At 38.4% G+C, this 22338-nt stretch overlaps 1 protein-coding gene across 4 annotated transcripts in view; it reads left to right on the forward strand.

Annotated features, from left to right (window-relative positions):
- Positions 1 to 295: 295 nt before the first annotated feature.
- Positions 296 to 22338, forward strand: part of COPB2 (COPI coat complex subunit beta 2) — a 1357654-nt gene continuing 1335611 nt past the window's right edge. For all 4 annotated transcript variants that reach the window (XM_044070023.1, XM_044070026.1, XM_044070024.1 and 1 more), the window contains exons 1-2: positions 296 to 412; positions 13729 to 13866. In XM_044070023.1, the coding sequence (XP_043925958.1) occupies positions 410 to 412; positions 13729 to 13866 (141 nt within the window). In that variant the 5' untranslated portion in view covers positions 296 to 409. The remainder of the gene's footprint in view (positions 413 to 13728; positions 13867 to 22338) is intronic.

Raw genomic sequence — 22338 nt, forward strand, 5'->3', positions numbered from 1 at the left:
CTAAAGAAACAGTATTTAAAGAGTGTCTCGAGCGTGTCTTCCCTCCCCATTACGTTTTTTTTTTTTGTTGTTGTTTTTTGCCTTTCATTCTGGAACTAAAAGGTTGAACGGGATAGTCGCGTATATTGACAATACTCCATCACAATCTCTGCAACAAATTCCGAATTAGCTGAAATAGACAACATTGGGAAAGAAGAAAGACCAAAACTCCATCCATTCAAATGCCATAAGTATTAAAGACAACCTCTTACACGAAAATAGTTGCATGTTGTCACTAGCTTTTTACGTAACAGTTGCGACTTGTCGCGGAGTATGCGCGTCACCACAGGCACTAGGAAGCTCCACGTCAGTAAGTCCTGCTGTACGATTTGACCAGGAAGGCAGCAGTTAGTGCTGGCTATTTACAACTATGGTAAGTATTATTTGCTGAATTTATTGGCTGGCATACATGGAACTGTGTGAGATTTCAGTCTTGCAGCTGAAGATGATGTATTGGCTTTAAACTGATTTCTTATTGTGGAATGCTTAGTTTACAAGGCCTGTGACTCCTGAACTTTTGGGGTGTCAATAACTGGACGATACCGTGCTCTTTATATAGTATAATTTCTGTAAATTAGTCTATAATGTGTTTGGCAGAGAAGGTGGTATAAACTGCTCGATGATGCACTGACTTGTTAGAAACATAGCATACTTGTAGTTGATACAGGTTGGAGAATTTTGTTGAATGGTTAACAGAGCAATTCTTTTCCAGTGTGTGTGTGTATGTTTTTTTTTTTTTTTTGGTGGTTTAAGTAATACAATGGCAGGCATTCGCACTCCGATCTCACAATGTATTCTTAGAAAAAAAATCTTTCTATCCGTCTTTTGCATAGGTGTAAAATGTTTTTTGTTAACCATCTCAACTAAAGATACAATGTTTAAACTTTCAGATTTTTGAGAAGTTTTATTTTCCAGTAACTACTTGTTCTGTTAAGTTTGGGCTTATGTTGAGAGAGAGAGAAACATGCTCAAAACCACAAACAATGGCAGAAATAGAAAACGAGTAATTATGCAGGTATGTAACAGCCTGTATGGAAGCTTTGAGGTTCAGAGTAGTTGGTCTGTCTGCACCTACTGTCCAAAACTTTTGTTTCTGTCTCATGTTAAGTTATACTGTGGAAAACTGAATCTGCACATCTGTTAAGGTATGACTCTCACTTGGGGTGATTAAGATAATTTTAAGAATGTATTGCACTTTGCTGTGGCCAGTTTTGTGTACTTCCCAGACTACACCACTTTCTCTTCTACCCTTCCCCAACACACATTTCTTTTCAGGTTCTTGCAGCCAAAATAGTGAGATTTATTTACAAGATGTAGAGCCACATACAGTTATATTGTCAACTGAAAATCTAGACGACTTCTCATGTTCTCAACCTTTTGCCTTTAACACTCCTCCCACAGCATAACTGTATAGGAAGGCAAATCAACATTGGTTACTTGTAGCCACCAGGAATGACCTTCACTTACTTTATTTGTGAATATTTCTCCTATTTTTTTCCCCAAAGGATTTTGTCAGTTGCTGGTCATTTACTGATCATGGCACTCTCACATCAGCATTCAGTGCCGGATCCAGTCAGACTTGCATGAGCTCCACCGATGGCTAATAAACCATAAACTATAAACTACTTTTCAACCTCACCAAGATCAAAACTATGCTTTTTGAAACTCCACAGAAAATTTGCCATGTACCTGAGTCTTTAACTACTGTACTACAGACATGCATATCTGTTTCAGAGACCCAGCTGTGGTGGGTGAAGTGGTAGCTGCCTTTTGGCATATAGTACATTCCAGATGGACCAGCAGAGTATAAAATGAAGCCTTGGTTGGAATTCCAGCCAGCACTAGCACAGAATGAAGGTCAGGTGGAATACCAGCCAGCACTGTCAAAAAATAGCATTCAGCCTGACACTGACACAGTGCGCACACAGAGTGAGTGTCGGAGTGCTGTGTGGAATTCCAGCCAGCGTTAGCACAGAATGAGTACTTGGTGGAGAAATATTTAGCCTGCTGTCTGATGCTTGTATAGAGTGAATGTAGGATGGTATAGAAAGAATGCAGGATGTCACAGGCAGAGATGTACCAGCCAACAGGAAAAGAGGGGATGCTGGTTGGATGTCTGGATGGAGTGCAGGCTGATACAGTTAATGATTGTACTTCTGCTGGGCCATTCCTGAGTCATGCCAGGATGGTCTCTTCAAGCAAGTATGTAATATGTGTAATTTAATTTGTGGTCTGTATATTGTATTTTATGTTTTACTGATGGGATGATTGGTTTTGAAAAACAAAATGAGGTGCATGTGACATTTAATATTGCCTTTCTATTTCATTTTTTTTTTATTTGATTGCTGTTTGCTAAACAGAGTGATCTTGGATCTTGACTTTTGGAGTTTGGTAATGGCTTGTTAATGTAAAATTGAATGTGGGTAGCCTAACAGTGAAGAGAGCACAAATCAGCTTTTTAACAAGTTGTGTTCTTTTGCCTGCTCTTCTCACTCTGTATTACTAATTAGGAGCTTATATTTTCTTTACATTGACAGTATAGTGTAACACAGCCAGATGACTGTCTGGTATTTACATCCATAACAAATGCTGCTACCGTGGCTTTTCCCTCTTCGGTTAAAATATCTATCACTGGTCATTTTCTGTACATTTTCTAAAACTTTTGTTCTGGTGGGGGTCATGGTGATGTTTATCATCTACATTGCAGTGTTATTTTGTGTATGCAAATAGATAAGCTTTCCTGCCTCCATTTATGTAGTTAATCAGTTATAGGATCTGATCTGATATCTATTAGCAAATGTTCCTGGTCTGTGTAAGACTTTGAAAAGCATGGAAAGGTCTGTATGACCATATAACTGAACAAAGAGCGTGAGATGCAGTTACATATTTGTTAGATTAATCTTCTTTAGGATCAAGGGTACAGGGTCTGGTGTAGATATCAAAGTGATATGATGAAAATGGAACGAAAAAAGATAGCGGGTAAAGTAATATTTTATAGGCAAGTTGTCCTTGCTGACCATTTTAAGACTAGCCAATTTCCCTTCCAAAGGTGAAAATCAAACTCTGTACCTTGAGTCTGGGGGGGGGGTTAACCATTATACAAACCCCTATTGGCTTTGGGATTAAGTTGATAGAGTTGGGGTTGAGTCTTAAACATCTTTAATGAATTATCGTTTGTGACATGGGTAAACTTAAATTTATATAAAATAAAACTAATATCAACATGTTCACAGTTGCAAACATTAGACATCGCACATAGTCTTCTGTACAATATAATCAATCCAACATTACATAAGTTGGTATATTGCTCATAGGTTCATACTAGGCTATCTGCCCTAGGGCATTTATAAGCCTAGCCAGTGTGTGTTTGGCTTTCGCCACCCATTTTAAATTAATTTTGCTATGCCTTTTTTTGAGGTTAGTATACTGTGCCTCTGTCTAACAGTGACACAGAAGTGATAGCCGGGGTAAACCTACGATCTCCCATCCACTCATCAAGATTCCTCTTGAAGAGAGTCAATGTGGGACTCTGCCTAACCTGGACTGGGATTCTATTCCAGAGTGAAGGGAGCCTCTGGGTTATGAATCTGTCCCTCCAGCATATCCTATTTATTTCAGTGCTGAGGTTCAAGTCTCTCGAGCCAGAGCTCGATGGGATTTGGATTTTCTGAGGTGCAGCATGTCCATTAATTCCGGGTTGGACATGGCTTTATATGTCGGGCACAGATCGCCTCTGAGCAGGCGGTATGCCACTGAGTAGAGCTGGAGTTTCTTTAACCGGACAGCATATGGCATCTGTTTGAGCCCTTTGATCCTCTTGGTGAGGTACTTTTGGGGTCTTTCCAGTTGCTGCAGATGTCTGGTAAGGTACATCCCAAAAGGGGCATTGTACTCAATTGTGGGCCTGATGAGGGATGAGTAAAGAGGCACGATGACCTCCCCTGATCTAGATGTGAATCCCTTCATGATTAGGTGGGCTATATAAAATGTTTTTCTAACCACTTTGGCCACGTGGTTGTCAAATGAGAGATTGCTATCAACGTGGGTCCCCAGGTCCCTAATGACTTCTTCTGTACTTAATGGATTACCACCTATGTGGTAATTTGTGGGCACTTTGTTTTTGCCAAAGGGGATGACTATACACTTTTTGGCGTTTAGCTTGAGGCCATGGCTCTGGCACCAGTTGTCTGTTTCTATGAGGCCCTTTTGGAGGATGCTTGTGTCGGCTGGAGAGTTGATTATGGCACCCAGTTTGCAGTCATCTGCAAAGTTGGTCAGCCACAGTCCTTCCGTGTTGGCCTGTACCGCCGAGAAATATATACTGAACAAGAGAGGTCCCAGGACTGAGCCTTGTGGGATGCCACTTGTAACTGGTTTGGCGTCTGACATGGCTCCAGCAATTCTAACCATGTGGGTTCTGTCCTTGAGCCAGTTTGCAACCCATCTAGTGACATAGGGGTTTATATTTAAGCTGGTGAGCTTATCTATAATGCCCGAGTGGGGTATTGTATCGAAGGCTTTTGCGAGGTCCAGGTAGGCTGTGTGGACCACCTTCCCCTAGTCAATGGCCTTGGTGACTTTTCAAAGAAATCGACCAGGTTTAAGAGGCAGGATCTGCCCTTTACAAAGCCAAACCGGGTAGGATCCAGTGTCTGTTGGTCCCCAATATCTTTATTTATGAGGTCCATGATGATCCTTTCCATAGCTTTGCAGACCAAGCTAGTCAGGCTTATAGGGCGATAGTTTCCAGGATCTGTTGAGGCACCACCTTTCTGGAGAGGGACCACTGTTGCTGTACGCCACTCTTTGGGTACATATCCTGTAGTAAGGCTACAGTAGTTTTATGTTTGGGTTTAGCTCTTCTTGGAGTTCATGTAGGACGCAGCCCGGGACACCATCTGGTCCCATTGATGCTATGTTTTTTGCTTTGGAGAGGGCGGCTCTTACCTGAGCATCTGAAATGTCAGGGGGGCAGCACTCTGTTGGGATAGATATTTGCCCTTTTGGTGGGGAGGGGGGGGGTTTGCACTGAACCTGTCAGCTAGGATGTTGGCAATGTCTGTGGGTTCGGTGTATTTTTTGTCATTTTGGACTAATTCTGAGCATATCTGGAAATTCCCACCCAGGTTCCTAACATAACTAAAGAAAGCCTTGTGATTATCCTTGGTGTCCTGTGCAATTTTTCTCTTGAAGCTGGCCTTAGACGATTTTATGAATGCCCATAGTTTTTTGCTAATACTGATCAGAGATGCCTTCCCTTTTTGGGATTTTGCTCTATCATGTAGTAGCTTCCTCCTTCTATTGTATAGTTTGTTTATGGCTGGGGTCCACCAGACAGGACTTCTGCCTTTGGAGGATTGGGTCTTGGTTTTATTTGGGATTGCATGATCTATGCATTCCTGAAGGTGTTCATAGAATGCGTTTTATAAAGGATTCTGCGGTCTGGGCCGTATTTTCCACAGGCCCGGGGGCTTTGAAGGATTCCGCCTCAGTTTTGAGGCGTGTGAAATTTGCTTTAGAGAAGTTTTTCACTGTGGTTTTCTTGGCAGGGGGTGGGGTCGGGATGTGAATATCCAGTGAGATTAGTTTAGTTTATGGTCTGATCTTACCAGTGAGGGATACACTTCTGGTCTGGAGCATAGTGTCCCCATGTTGGTGATGATCAGGTCCAGTATGTTTTCCCCTCTTGTGGGAGTGGTAACAAGTTGTTCCATAGCATTTGAGTTTATAAATTTTAGGAACCTTTGGGCTAGGGTGTTGGAGCTAGAGTAATGCTCCCAGTCTATGTTTGGGTAGTTGAAGTCGCCCAATATAATGGTGTTTGGAGAGACCTTCATATTTTCCAGTATTCTCAGGAAGGCCGAGTGGGGTTTCTGTGTTTGGGAGGGTGGTCTGTAGCAGGCTATAAACTGGAAGGCAGTTTTACCCACTGTTAGTTGCACATGGATAGTCTCTGATGCTTCGTGCTGTGCCACCAACCTGGAGGTGTGGGTATCTTTGACGAATATTGATACTCCCCCTCCTTTTATGGTTCGGTCCAAGTTTTGGGGCCGAAAAGCATGGTATGAGGTATAACCTGGTAGTGCTGGGGTGCTCTCGGGAGCCTTGAACCAGGTTTCTGTTACTGCACAGATATCGATGTTCTCCATGCTAAGGAGAGTTTTGAGTGCGTGCATCTTGAGGTTTAGACTTCTGGCGTTGAGTAGCGTTACTCTTAGTTTCTTATCCCTTGTGATACCTATGGAGGTGGGTTTGTCTTTTGAGCCTTGCCTCATTCCTCCTCTAATACATTTTTTCTGTATGAATTCGCATTTTTCTATGTAATTTGCTCCTACCCTTTTCTAAAGATCACATTTCCTGTTGTTTTATCTCTGTTACAGTATTAACTGCTTCAAATATGGTTGATTTGGACTTTGATTTCCATTTTCTAGAATTGCTTTTTTTTTTTTTTTTGCAGCCACTTGACAATTCAGATAATGTATTCCAGGTAAAAAAAATAAATAACTAATAGATTCATTACTTATACCCATTTACTCGCCTAGTATTTCTGCTGACAACTCTGTAGGGAATTTTTAAAGTCTGCCAACCCATTTTACTCTCAGAACATATGTTCCCAGGTATCTCTTTCTTTGCCACTCATACCTGCGACATTTGCAGTCTGCCTGAGAAAAAATTATTTGGCCTCTGCTTGGGGCATAAAAATAACCAGTGCAAACACAAAAATCTTAAATCATCTAAACTTTTTTGCATATTTGGGAGCCATACATATGTCATCTCATTGTTTATTTGTGACTTGCTTATCCAGTCTCTCTTTCTAATCTTTTGTAACTTTCTTTTGATTCCTATAGCTGGCTGTTTCCATTTTAGATTGAACTAAAACTCTATCAGTGCATGTATTTCACTTAGGAGCTGTCGTATCTCTTTCTCTTTGCTTACACAAATATTAATCTCTGATAATGATGGTGGTCTGTACAGTCCCAAATGTCTTCCTGGAGTCTTCTCATTCTGCTACCTTTCTCTCTAATTATTTGTTCCCAGTACCATGACCTTTTGACAGCTTCCTCCAGTAAATTCCTGCCCCCTCTTGCCTATTCTCTATACTCCTAATTGCAGTCATCCCTGTTGGCAGAATCGCCTGCAGTCTTCCCTGTCAGCAGGCTCTCCTTTCTCCATTTTTGTGTTGGCTTAGCTCTTAGAATACTTTCTGCTACTTTATGAATATAATATTTTGTACAACTATTATTCTCCTTAAGGATCTGCATCCAAAATGCCACTGTCTTCATATTTCTTGAATTTCTCCATGCTTCATCATCGTTCTTTCCCACTTTGAATTGTAGCTTTCTGCTTGTGTCTTAAGGGCCTTAACTGCGTAGCTCTAAAATATCCCTTCAAATCAGGTAATCCTAAACCACCTTATTCTATTAGAAAGATCAATTTATCTCACTTGACTCTTGCTCGCTTCCCCTACCAGACAAAATCCGTTAACTATTAATTTTCCAGTTTCTCGGTTTTTATATCATCTTTTGTTTAGTCTCTTCCCATATGTCTTTAGCTGTCATAATGGAATGCTTTTTAACCCATATTCCCAAGTACTTTATTTTATTATGTTCCCATAAATATGGATATTGCTGAACCAGTTCGTGTGTGGGTATGTAATTTACAGCTGTACCCTTAACTTTATTAATTCTGTATTTCCAAAAAACTTGAAACTGTCTCAGAATATTCCATAAAACTGGGATGTCCTTTTTCTGGTTTTTATCAGGTACAGAATAACACTGTCTGCAAATAAAGCCAACTTTTCTTGATTACCTTACAACTTGTATCTTTGAATTTCTGAGTCCTTTATTTTCTTTGCCAGTGGTTCTAAATATAACTCAAATAACAAAGGGGAAATGACACCCCTGCCTGATTCCTCTGTTCCAGTACAACTTATAAGAGAGGACCCATCCCACTTGATTTTTGCCTCTGATCCCTCATATAGCCTCCTATATCAGGGAATGCAAATACTTCCACTGCCCACGCATAATATCCCAGCTTACTCTGATTGCTTTCTTTGCATCAAGACCCAACAACAGCAACAACTGTATTTTCATACATTCTGCTTTCTTTTGTATCGTCATTGTTTTATTAATATTGTCACATGTTTGCTTTTCCCTCCCCACACACAACCACACTGATCCATGATTATCAATTTTGGCAACATCTTTGTCATTGTTTTAGTTAGAGTAGACATAAACACTTTATATTCATGGTTTAAAAAAAACTGATATGATTTCCTCTGAAGCTGGATTTCATGGGTCTTTGCCCTCTTTGGGTAACACTGTCACCACAGATTTTTTCCAAGATGCTGGTGCTTCCCCTCCTTTTAAAATACTATTAAACAAAATCCTCCAGATCTTTATCCATTTTCCCCTCTTAACTTACACAGGAATACCATCTTTCCTGGAGATTTCCTTGCACATTGATTATGCACCACCATTTTTATCTAATCTTCTCCTATCTTAATTATTAGTTGCTGAGTGTTATCTTACTCTAACTTTGGCGTAATTAAGTCTTCCATAAATATTTCCATTTGTTCTCTTTTTTGGTTTCCACATTCCTCTGCTTTATACAAAATTATCCGAAATATCTCTAATACTGCTGTAGGATCTTTTGGTTATTTTTCTTGTCATAGGCTCCCTGTGTTTGGTGACAACAAAAATAAGTGCTTAACAGCATTTTTTGAAATTTACACATTATCCAAGTACTCTTTATTTTCTATGTAGAACTCTGCCGATGCTCCTCTTGTTCTGTGACATTTTTCTTATTCTGAATACTTTAATCTTTATCAGCCTCTCTAAATTCCTGTTACTTTTAACTCTGTCATTCTTAAACTCCACTTTCATTTTGTCTCACTCACTAGTTCTTCAGAATTTTCTGTCTATCATAATAACTGTCAAATAATTGCCATTACCAGTTCCTTGAATTGTCCCATTTTTAATAGGTAGGTGGGAAGGGGATATATGTCACTTGATCGAGTTTTAAATTCATATTGGCGAGATGACATGATCAAACTTCCGAAAACTTGAACATCAAAAATACAATTCTGTCTTTTTTTTTACGTATTTGCAGGGGGGGGGCAGGCCCCCCAACCCCCCAGCTAATTGTAAATTTCAACTCCCAAGATTGCAGTACATTGAGGAGAATGGTAAATTTCCCAATCCTCACTGTATCGATGTCTCCATTCAAAAGCTTTGGGTTTTCAGACATTCTGTCATATCATCTCACCAATTTGAATTTCAAGATTCTGAAAACTCTTATCAGCTGAAAGGGTCTGTGGGAAAATACCAGTGTCTCATTTTTACTTGATTACCCTGCATTTTTTTTATTTGTTTTTGCTGTTGCATGATCTGAGATGTTTATTGGATGTGTGTTAGTGTTTTCAATTAAATGCACATGCTCATTTGTATCCAGTCTAGCCCAGTTATTGTACTTGGAGAATGATATGTAAATTCTGTTGGTGTTCCTATAACTGGATTCACTTCTTTCATGCCATTTATTTTCATAAAGTTCCTTCAGAAATCTACTGACTTTTTTGTTGCATTTTCCCTTCTAGATCCCCCTGATATATTCTCGCTATTGCAATTCAAGTTCCAGTCCCCACCTGTCAGTAATATTCCTTGATGAAAGGTGATTGTTTCTCCCAAAATTTTCTTATGCTCCATAATAGCATGTAAATATAAGCCACCAAAAACTGCTGTTGATGGAATATAAATAGATGCCATTGTGATCCTACCTTACCAGTAGCCCCTTACTACCACAGATCTACCATTATTGTCTTTCTTTTCTCTTCTGATATTTATTGGAGCCCCTTTAAAAACCAGTATTATTACTGGCCTTTTCTGTTTTCCTTGATATTTTGCTCTGTATCCATCCTGAAATCCTTTGTGTGTCAAATTCACATGTTCGTGTCTTTCTAGATGCGTCTCCTGCAGCATTAGCATTTTCGCTTTACATTTGCACTTTACATTTCTGTTTGTAATTCAACACTATTTACTTTACTTTTTGTATGTATATGTAAAGCCATTTACAATCCAAGGTAATTTGGATGGTGTAGCCATTATGATAAAAAGCGGTTACTAATATCTGTTATACAAACCGTGTTTTGAATGTGTTGTTCCTACTTCTGTTTTTGTTTATCTCTGTGTGAACCTATGTCACATTCTTCGAGGCATTTTTCTTTAATGAAAACTAACTAAAGACATTTTCAGAACACCCCCTCCCCTGTTAAGTTAGAACAAGAATGCACAACTATATATTTTCAACAACTTGTATTTGGCCTTCCAGATAAGAACAGTTGTCCCAAATCGACAGTGCACCTACAGGCAATGCTAATCTAAAATTATGGCTACTCATACTAAAGCATGTTTTACAGCCTGAATTCCAACTTACACTGTCTTCTGTTTGTTCTTTTCCTATCTCTGTTCCTCTCCCACACTTGAAAGGCAGCTTGCTATTTCCGAAAACATTAACTTTAACTTTTAGCCCTAAGAAAAAGTACACTGGCTACTTTTAAATGCAACTTAAGTCATTGCGCTGTTCTATTAGATGCATTAAAGTATTTATTAAGGCTGCAGGGGAGGCTATTATCTCTTATTTACCCCTTTTGGTTTCAAACTTTATTTTTCACTGAACTATTTACCATTACATTTTGCATTTCCCTCATCAAAGAAATGTTCAGTAGTCTCCAGATTAATTGCTTGCACCTGCAGACATCTTGACTCCATATAATGGTGTTTAGCAATGACAGAGAAAAACATCTAACAACTTTGTATATGCATGAACAAATCTTTTGTAAATTTCATTCTGAACACAGTTGTTAATTTCACTCTGAAACCAGTGTACAGAATTCCCTGTCCAGCTGCCTTCAGTGTAAAGTTCTAGTCTCCTACTGAGAACATTTGCTAGTGAGGAAAAAACTATTTGCTAGTGGGGAAAAAAGAAAACAAGCTAACATCTTTGCAGATGCAAGAAACTTAGCTTTTTTTATGCATTTCATCATTTTGTATTTTTCAAATTTTATTTGCTTAAATTGTTTATAGCTTAAGCCGAGGGCATTTGTTTAGGCATCCATTCCTGAAAAGCAAGAGAAAAATAATAATTTTACATGTAGTGTAATTGTTACACTTTACATCCCACCCTCACTCCAGTAGCCCAAGATCGCAACATTGTATTATTTTAGCTTGCTTCCGTCCAGCCTTACTTAAGTGTAAAGTCTATATTTCCTATAACTAAGAAAAACTACTTATTTACTTTAATATCTATAGCATATACATATGACACCCCCCAAACAACACACTATACAAACCTGCTTTACAGTGTAACATTTGTGTATTTATTTAGTTTGATTACTGAGGTAGTACACTGATCACAATAGACCATTTGCAGGCATAGCCAGTGATATAAACATGCAGTTTATATCATGAAAATGTTTTATACTAATAAAAACAAAAATTGTATTACTTACAATTACTTCTTTTCCCCCTTTACTGCCCTTCTAAACATTGCAGACATAAACTGGAGTTTATGCTTTTATTGTCCACCCACACGTTTAACAAAGACAACTGAATTCCAGACTTTTATGCTTTATTGTCCACCCACAAGTTTAACAAAGACAACTGAATTCCAGACTTTCTTTCTCAGCTACATTTTCTTACAGAGTCATATTTCACAAATTGGATGTTTAATTGCCTCCCATTTACTCACTGATTTCAGTATTGCTGGTCTTCTTCCTGGTCCTATCCCAACATTAGACTCTTGTTGAAGCCCATGGTACTTCTGATTCTTCTTTTCAACTCTTATCATTTTATCTGTTTCTCAAGCATTTTCCTTTAGAACAGTGGAAAAGGTTTCTCTGGCAAAGTCATTTTATGAGCTTTATTCTCAGAATAACGAAAAGCAGAGTCCCCTTCTGCTTGCTGGCTCACCTTTTGGATAAGCTTTATTTCCCCCTTAGCTTGTTCTGTTCCAAAAATATCTTTGATCCTTTAAGAAAAAAAAAATTCTGAGGATAGCTTGATACAGCAGTTTGAGTCTCACACCTGTCTTTCAACATTCCGTGATTGCTGGGATATATTTGCTTCTCTTCAGTCTGGTGTACAGTGAAAAATCCTTTTCCATAAACACTGTTATTTCCATTTTAATGCTTTTCCTTTCTGGCAAAGTTTTGTCAGGATCAACTCTTTCTGCTGGTTTGATTGCATCCTTACTAATATAGGACTTGTCTGTTTTTTTTTTCATGTGCATGATTGGAGCATACTCTCAATGTGCTGTTTCACTTGACTAATCCTGCTGTGAAACACCAGTCCTTTTGCTTTTTTTGTGCTTTCATAAAGTGAATATAATGGGTCTATATTAGAACATCGAAGTTTCAAAATGTTCTAATATCGACCCCTATTCAGCGAAAGCTGAGAACAGCAAATTTTTTCCTAGGCTGTTCCAGAACACATACGCACAACACAAGCACACCAAACAAACAGCAATCCACACACATACACCTAAAATCTTACACCTAACCCTACACTAAACTATCCACTTACCTAAACCTTAACCCTAAGGTCCATCACTATATTACACACTCCCCTAATCCTCACGTCCACACAATCGCACACTTACCTGACCCGCACCCTAACCATAACTCACCTAACCCGCCCTAACCATAACTCACCTAACCCGCCCTAACCCTCATGTCCACACAATCGCACACATACCTAAGCCACACCCTAACCCTAACTAACCTAACCCGCACTCAATCGCACACTTACCTGAACCCGACCCGTAACTTTCCACCACAGCGCTGAAAATACCGAAGCAACAGAAACTGACAACCAACTTTTTTCCCTAGGAAAAAATTCGGTTTTCTGTTGCTTCGATATTTTCAGCTTTCGCTGAATAGAGGTCGATATTAGAACATTCGAAGTTTTGAAACTTCAGTGTTCTAATATATAGATCCAATATAGTCTATTCCTTCCGTTTTCTCTGGTACAGCAAAAAAAAATTGTGTGCTCTGTCTGCTGTTTTTTGAAACTGCTCTTCTTGAGAAATCTTCTACTCGGCCAACCTTTTCTTTATTTCACCCTTTGATTTTTTTGCAGTTCTGTCATTCATTTCATATGAATAGCTAGTTAAAGGTGATTCTGCTTTTCCAGCCTTTTGTTGTTTCATTCATTTTAATTTTGATTGAGTACATTTGATTTATTTTTTTCCTCTAACTTACTGGATCTGTTGTGCCAAAGCTGAAGCTTGAACTGCTTTTTGCTGAACAGCTGCAGGATTCTTCCCAGCCAGTGTTTTTTCTTCAGCCTTTTTTGTCAGCAGATACAGACCCAGTGAGCCAATGTGTTTTTAGTATTTGCAAGTTTATTAGAATGCATCCGGTTTTAGAACTGCCTGCATTGTTTTTGTATGTGCATTCATTGTTTGACTGAACTACTTAAAGATGTTGGATGCATTCTGAACAGATGTGCAGTATTTGATTATAAAATAATAGTAGGAATGTGGAAAATATCTATTTAAATGTTACAGTTGATATTTTCAATTAAGATTGCTGTTTTTTTTTTTTTAATAGATGTCAGAATTTATTACTAAACTTTTTCTTTGACCCCTTTGTAGCAGTTTATATCTCTTAATGTACTTTTCAAATCATTTCAGCCTCTGAGACTTGATATAAAAAGGAAGCTGACTGCTCGGTCTGACCGAGTAAAAAGCGTTGACCTACACCCAACAGAGCCATGGATGCTAGCCAGTCTTTACAATGGCAGTGTCTGTGTATGGAATCATGAAACTCAGGTAGGATGTTGTTTAATCTGATTATTTGTAGTACAGATTTTATCCATTTTAATTGAGTTAGTTTCATATATTAGACTCAGATTGTGCATAAGCATCTAACACTGTTCCTCAAACAAAAACTACTAAGCATATAGACTGCTACCATACAAATGATGCTCTTTGTTTCTTTAACCTGTCACACACAGTGACATGGTCTGGTCTTTTTTCTTCCTTGCCTTTTCTTTTCCCTGTATGGTATTATTTTTTTCCATGTGTCTGGAAGCCTTTAAATTGTCCTTGTTCCAAAACCCACCAGCACTGGTAGATTTGTTTTATAGTACACATTCACATTAGTAATCTGTATTTCTTCACATATCCCTTCAGCAAATTAGCATCACCAAGATGTGAGTGATTTTTTTTTTCCCCCCGATAACTAACCTGTTCGAGTCTGTCTCATAAAGGAAAATCTGGTTTTGTGTTTGTCATAAGTCTGTGTAAACTTCCAAGTAAGAAAGAAAGTTTGTGCTGCTTTACATTCTTTAATTTGTTCCATTTTAGCTCAAGTTAAATTTGTTTTACTTCTCTGATAGACTTTGATATAAAACCTGTTTATTACAATTCCTCAGAAGAAGATGCATGTGCAAGGCTCCAGAAGCTAGTTTTGTAAACGCCTCTGTATTTAGTTAATGTGAGCAGAAAAGAGCAGTCCGATTCTCACTGTGTCATGAAAACCTGATAGTATGGAGCTGGCAGATCACAGTTATTGATCATGAATGTTAGGAATTTTCCATACTCATTTTAGATGCTGTGACTAGCTGTTTGACATGCAGATGTTAACGTCTTTTTAAGGTTATGCATTTTATTTTACTTTGAAGTTGCTCCCAGAATATGTTTATTTTCTGAGAGTATACAAATGCAAGTAATTGCCTTTGTAATAAATTATGTTAGTTTGAATTCGTCAGTGGCTTAATTACAGGATTGGATGTTTAACATTAAGTTTTTAAAGTGAATAACAAGTTATTTAAATGAATATATTTATTTCTTTATCCATTTAGGTGGACAAGTCATTGTGGGACATTGGGTCACAAGAGAAAGTTTTACAGTAAAATAGTACATGTGCCGCTAATTGTAGTGTGTTAGCGCATTAAGTAATATCCACTCCATGCTAGTTTTTGGGCTATTATATTGCTGTTTTGTGATACTTTTCAGTTCTGTGAATATTCATTCTGAACAAGTTGTGTTCACTAGTATGATGTGTTTGGATCTGTGTAGTTATATTAGCATAAATGAGTGAACTCTAAAGTTCTAAAAAGGTGGCAGTAGTATGTAACAAGTGATGAAATGAGGTTAGGTGTGTACTATAGAAAGATTTGGAGGGAAGTTGTTCGAGAGGGAAGGGTGGAGCAAGACAAGAGAGAGAAATGCAAGCAGCAGGAATGGAGATTGTTTGTTAGTTCAGAATGTAATAAAACCAAATGGTGTAAAAATTGGCCAAGATGAGTGAAATTCAAAAACAAAAATATACCACACAAGTCCACTCTCATGAATATTAAGTGGTTTGTCTAAAGTGATTGAAAAGACCTCAGAATGTGTAAGAAACCAAACGCATAACGATGTAGGCTGAGAAAATTGCATGACTGTGTTAGTGATTGGATTCCTACGGTCACCATAGTTTTAAATTGCCTATTCCTTAAAGCACTTAAAATAGGTTGCCCTAGTTTGAAACAATACATTTTTGTCTGCTGATAGAAAAAAGTTATTCTTTAAAGCACTTAAAATAGGTTGCCCTAGTTTGAAACAATACATTTTTGTCTGCTGATAGAAAAAAGTTATTCTTTAAAGCACTTAAAATAGGTTGCCCTAGTTTGAAACAATACATTTTTGTCTGCTGATAGAAAAAAGTTGCCGATGTAATGCTATGTAACAGTTCATTACATCAGTTACCACCACTTTCTTTTTGTTAACAGCTTTTGTCATTTTTATTTTTATTCTCGAAAACTTATTAATGCAGGAGATGTTATATTTGCAGAGTGCTTTAATAGGGTCTCTCTTTTGATGAGCTGATTGGATCTTTCAGACTATTCTTAGTCTTACCGGTGTAAAAAGCAAGGCAAAATAGATATGTCACAATATAAATGAGCCCTTTGTTTGGTATTATAGTCAAAATGAGTCTAATAGCTGATGAGTTTATTGTCAGAACTCGCCATCATGAATTTACCAACATTTATGTTTTTGCATTTCTTGAAAAAAATAAATAAATAAATAAATAAATATGCTCAAAGGTCTGTTAGTTTTAAAAGCCAAATGTCCGCCTTGTTGTTTAACTCTTAATTTTACATCCACCTTTATAAATAAACATATGACTCATTCCTAGTTTGTTGATAAACCCATCCAAATAGTGAAATATTCCAGTGCATGTTGACAATCTGTTGAATGTCAATGTTGTGAGTAGAGAAAGACGAACACATAGTATTAAACTGATTTGCCTTGGTGGGACTGTGTTTGTCAAGCTGAACTTGTATGTTTCTTTAATGTAGGTGCAAAAGAGCCCTGTCCTGTCTGTTATTATTGACCTTCTGCACAACCCCGGCTACACTGTCACCAGGGTAATATCAGTAACTGTTCGAGAATGTTAGGACATTTACAACAAGTCTGGAAACACTGAGGCTTAATGGATGAAAGGAAAAAAGAAAACACAAGCTTAAATATCCCGAGTCTAAGGTGGTAATTTCTCTGAATAATCCCTTTTCTCCGACGGATGGCAATCTCTGATTTGTATGTACAGGTGTGTGTGTGGGGGGGCTTAAGTTAAAAGGAGGTTTGCTCTTATGCATTTTTTTTTTTTTTGCTTGTTGGTATCCGACATTTCAAGAGCCAAATTTTCATTAGGGAGCTGTAATGTCTCTGTGTAAATAACTTTTTCAAGTATACCCTCCTCATGAAAATAATATCAATAACTAAATGTGTGGTCTCACAGACTTGCATTTTATTGTATTTGTCTTCATTTACTTCATCTAAAGTACAAGTATACATTACTAAACGTTAATTTTCTGTAAATAGTACAAAAAAATCACCAGTCTATACTTTTTTACTTATTAAAAACACATAAAAATTACCTGGGTCAATGGAAAGTTGTAAGAAAATTATTTTCTTAAGAAAAAAATCCTTTTGAAAGTTCAACCTCACCATCTCATAACAAATGCAGCATTCAAAAAGTATACATGTAGACATATGTGCTTAAAATAATCACAAATAAGCAAACTCTTTCTCTTTTTCCCCTTTTTTCAAAATGTCACGATGGCAAAAATAGGCACAGCTGGGGTCTATATTAAAAAACTGAAAAATTAAAACCGCGAACACCTAAAGAGCAAAAGAAACGGAACCTCAAACTTGCTGTTGGGCTGTGCCCCCCCCCCCCCGCTAAATATATATTCCAACTCCGAGATCGCACTACAGTGAGGAAAGGGCAAATAATTCAGTCATCACCGTACCACGATCTGACAAACAGCACTTCAAGGTTCCGTTTTGTTCGCGGTTCTGCTCTTTCGGTCTTGTAATATAGACCCGCACAGCTGCTATCCCTATAGCAACACCAGATTTTTGTTTGATATATTCCAGTTCAGATATATAAAAAAAAATAATAATTTAAAATAATATCCAGCATTTCACAAACTGTGGAACTTTAAAATATCTAATAAATGTCAAGAGTCTGCTAAAAGAAACTGTGAAAGTCAAGGATATGTTTAGAATCAACACATACTGCCATTGGATCATTCTTGCTACCGGTAGGTAAAACCACTAGGCCTCATTGAAGATTCATCCCAATCTTTATTTTTGATATCCCAAAAGTGTAAGGCATGACAGGGGTCATGACACTTAAAAGGAATAGAGTTTTGATGAAATCTGTTTTGGTTTGTAGTAACGAAACCTTTTTTGGTTACTTTGTGCATAAGGGAGCTGTTTATATTTATCCCTCAGGATGTTGGATTACAATGGGTTCATCACCTTTTGATCGAAACACGTTTAGTTTCGGGGGACTAGATTGATTTGACTTGTGAAATGATGGATGATTGCTTTTAAAGTACTTTTTTGTTTGTTTGAAGGACAGTATCTGTTTTTGCCAGTAAATGGGGGGAAAAAGAGTTTGTGTTCACTTGTGATTATTTTAAGCACAGAATGATGTATTTGTTATGGATTGATGATGATCTAAAAGGATTGCTTCTTATTTAGCAACAGCTACCAATTTATTTATTCATAATTTTTTTCCTTATAATTTTTCATTGATCCCGATTACATTTTTTAAATGTTTTAATAAGTACAAATGCATCCTGTGGTGGGTTTCATTCTGATATTTATAGGAAATCCACTTGTTAGTTATGCATACTTTCACTTCAGCAGCCACCTGAGGTGGATGAAGCAAAAGTAGTAAAAGGCCGGTTTGCAAGACTCTCACATTTTAGTTTCCCACTGTTTATTTGACTGTTTGTTTTTCTTGGAGTGCCTATAAAGTTACTTATGGATTGCTGACTTGAGGGCAGATAAAGCATCAGGACTTATTGAAGCATTACCTATAGAAAAGCTTAGATGATGACACTGGGCACACCTCTCTTTTTGCCTATGTGATTAACAGAAGTGAAAATCTGCACAGGAAATTGTCAGTGATGATGTAACTTCCATAGGAAATGATGTTAGTGATGATGCATTTTGAATTTTATTGGATGATTTTAGTATTTAACTGAGCATTAGATTTGTAAATGCAGATCTGAAGAAGGCAAAAAGCCAAAAGCACTCCTCTTCTTTTTAGTGCCTTTACAAGTGCATTGGAATTTTAATAAATATGTTTTGCCATGGTATCATCTACTGTTTTCTTACACTTATATTCATTTAATTCCTTGTTGCACATTGATTTCTACATGAGGCATGGTAGTCTGTGAAGTCTTAGGTTAACAGATGCCTTGAATTACTCCCATAGCAGAGTTCATTCGTCCTTGGTTTGTCCCATCTTCCCTAGTGAGGCAGTCATAATAGCTTCCTCTAATTAAGCAACAGTAATTGAAAATATAGACAAATGTACCATAACTGAAAAGTGGATTGAAATATACCAAGTCTGTATCTGATGCACAGGGTCTCATCTCCTTTGATTGCTGTAAACCAAGGGTCTCAAACTGCTGGTCCCGGGACTAGACGTGGACCTTGAGCATGTAATATGTAGTCCTTCTAAGAAGAAAATGATGTGGCCAACAAATAGGCAAGGCAAGCTCCTCAGAATAAATACTCAGCTGCTTTGCTCTGTCTGCAGACAACACTAGATCATTTTGATAACACGTTGCATGTTTGTGTCTTCAGTCAAGTGGTTCATTCACTGGCACCCATGATTCTCTTTTCCCTGCATCTGGGATTAGAAAACAGAAAGTGGATGGTCATTCATTTCATTACTGCTTTAAAAATAAGATGATGATTAAAAAAATAAGTTTTAAATTTGTTACCCTTTTGAGTTAGTATGTTTTATTGCTGGCTTAATTAGTACCAGAAAAAATTTCCAAAAGCATGTAATAGGAAAAGGGAGATAAATGCCACTGGCTAGAGGAAGAAAGCCTGTCAGTAACTCTCAGGGATCATTTTATACACTCTTGACCATACTCTTTTATAGATAAGTAGCCAATAAAAGATGTGTGGTCGTTACTATGTGGTTAAGGTGAGAGTAGTCCCATATTCTTGCTGCATAATGCAAATAAAGGTCAAGCATGTACATTCCTTGGAGTAAAGGGCAAGCACTGTTTCAGAATATGATAATTAGACAAGACAAGTACACTATGATCATAGAGAAGCATCTGAAATGAATGTGAAGATTTCAGTAACTCAAAGTGTGTACTACTATTCAATGGTATTTCTGGACCTAAGGAGTTCAAGTATGTGAATCTTCATTTCTGGTCTTTTTACCTCTACTAAAGTTAAGTTGGTGCCTGCCATTTATCATCAGAAAAGTAAGACTGCTTGGATCTTTGACAGAGTTTAGATTTTATTGAGCAGGAATTCTCCCACTGAATTTTGCTTTTTAGTGGTGTCACTTTCCATATGACGTGAGGATATTCCCTGCCGCGGAAACCCGATGTCCGGCCAGTCTTCCAAAGACTTCTGAATTTAAAAGGGATGCTGAACATCACCATATGCTCCCTGCATAAAGTAAGGCATAAAGGTGACGTTCAGGCCTACCAAAACAGAACTTCTTTGCCACCAGTCTGAACGTGTCTTTTACACTGTCATTCTGTTTACCTGTGCCCATTTTCTGCCAGTTGAATGCATTTACACTCTCCAGTGATTTGCAAGCCAAGTGCCCTGTTGGGGATTTTTGCTTAGGTGCTTCTCATGACTATATGTCTTGTTCTGGTCAGGCTTTTGTTCCAAAAAAACCTTCGCAGTAGACTTTCTTCCCTTTCCTTGTATCTTGAGATTCAGGGTCTTACCTTACATTGCACTTTTAGCAAGTAGCGCATCTTCTGCCCTGAGGGTTGGCCATTAGGGAAGACTAAGGTGAAAAAGGTATGACCAGAATCTTCTGCTGTCCAGCCTCTGCCAGGTGTTTCTCCCGATGTCATTACGAACATGCAGGCTCACCCAGCTGTCAGATTTCTCTGCTGCAACCATGTTGGAAGTTGGTGAGGATCCTTCCTGCAGCATGTCTGAAGAGGCTTTGCAGGTGCCCTTCTCAGACGTTCAGAGGGAACCACTGTTGATTTTTTTCTGAGGGGTCTAGGGGAGTCCCTCAGCTTTTAATTGGGGAAAAAGTTCCTGCTATGGTTCCCTACTGTTGTCCTGGATCTGAGCATTCTGAGGACATGCCCTTAAAAAAATTAAAACTGTCCCTTCTGTTCCTAGGGATCCACAAAAGTGGGTGGCATGCTTTAACTCGGGGGTTCTTTTCTACCTTAATGTCCTTAAAGCTGCCTCATGGGGTTTCAGTTTCTGCTTCTCCTTGGGCCTGTACTCCTCTTAAAAGGCATGGAGACCAGCATTGCTCTGAGAATGAGTCAAATTCTGTTGACAAATTCCTAACTTATTCTACTTGGATTCCTACTCCTTTGGACTATGGGTCAGAAGAGGAGGAACGTATTAGTCCTGATGTTCGTTTGGAGGAAATTTCTTTTGGAGATGGTCTCTAGGGCGATGGATTTATTTTTAAGTGGGATTGTACTCATGTCTGTCTTAACCGTAAGAGGTACTATAAATTGTTGCAGTTGGAGTCTCCTAAACCTGTGGCTATTCCTCCTGTTGTGGTTGCTTTACTGGATGCTTTCTCCAGTGCCTCTCAGGTGCCTGATTCTCGCTCCCAAGAGTTTTTATAAGGTTCTCGAATTTGTTTTTTTTTTTTTTTCACATTGATGTCCTGCTGACCTCTCGGTAGTGTCTGTAGCTGCTGATAAGCAGTCTCAATTGCTTCCTTTGCCTTCTGACAAGGACAGCAGAACTATGGACAGGCTGGGCAAAAGATTTACACTTCTGCTGTCTTGGCTTTTAGGGCTATTAATTATCAGACCCGTATGTCTAGGTATGTGTTGGCTCTTCTTTGTCAGGCCTGCCAACTTTTCTAATTTTCCAGACTCTGTGGGTAAAACTTCTGTTCTTTCCTTGCTAGGGATTTCCTCTCAACTTGTTCGTCATTCTATTAAAAGTATTTATGATGCGATGGATGCCTCTTCTAGGGCTGCTGTTTTTGGTTCAGTTATGCAGAGGTAGCCTTGGCTTAGCTTTAATACCATCAGGTAGAGGTTGAAATCGAAGTTGATTGATGCTCCTGTGGGTTCTAAACTTTTGTTTGGGGAAGCTGCTGCTGATTTGTGAGTCCCTTCAGGATAAGGGTAAAGCCTTACAGGAGCTTAAATATGTGTTTCTCCTGTGCCTAAATTTTAAGAGCAACTACTCCACTATGCCTGCCCTTTGTTCATAGACAATCCCGTCGTCCTGCTAAAGGTAAGAAGAGTGGCAAACAGGCTCCTCCTGCTAAGACTACTCAATTTTTGAGGACGCCAAAGCCTTCCCTTCTGGACAAACCAGGTGCTGTGTGACTATCCATCCCTTCCCAGCCTCATTCCTCTTTCTCATCGCCTTTGTCTTTCTCTTCCAGTCTGGCTTCAGATCACTCTGGATTCTTGGGTTCTAAATCCGTGGGGAACATCTTCCCTTTTTACCAGAGGTTCTTCAAGATCTCTTGTCTCAGTGTACTGTTCAAGAGGTGCCTGTGTCCCAAAGGGGAAAGGGTTCTACTCCTGACTGAATGCCCCAAAGAGAGGGCACTTGGAGATCCTCTCTCATCTAAACACATTTCTAAAGGTACCTTCCTTTTGGATGTTGTCCCCTTCAGATTCTGTTTCCTCTATTGCTCCCTTAGCCCTATATGGTGTCTCTCTGGATCTCAAGGATGCTTATCTCCATATTCCGATCTATTCTCTTTTCAGGGAGTTTTTAGATTTCTCTGTTGCTTCTTGGCATTTTCAG

The sequence above is a fragment of the Protopterus annectens genome, chromosome 4.part1 (genome assembly GCF_019279795.1).
Source record: "Protopterus annectens isolate FY-2018-M chromosome 4.part1, PAN1.0, whole genome shotgun sequence".
NCBI classification, from domain to species: domain Eukaryota; kingdom Metazoa; phylum Chordata; order Ceratodontiformes; family Protopteridae; genus Protopterus; species Protopterus annectens.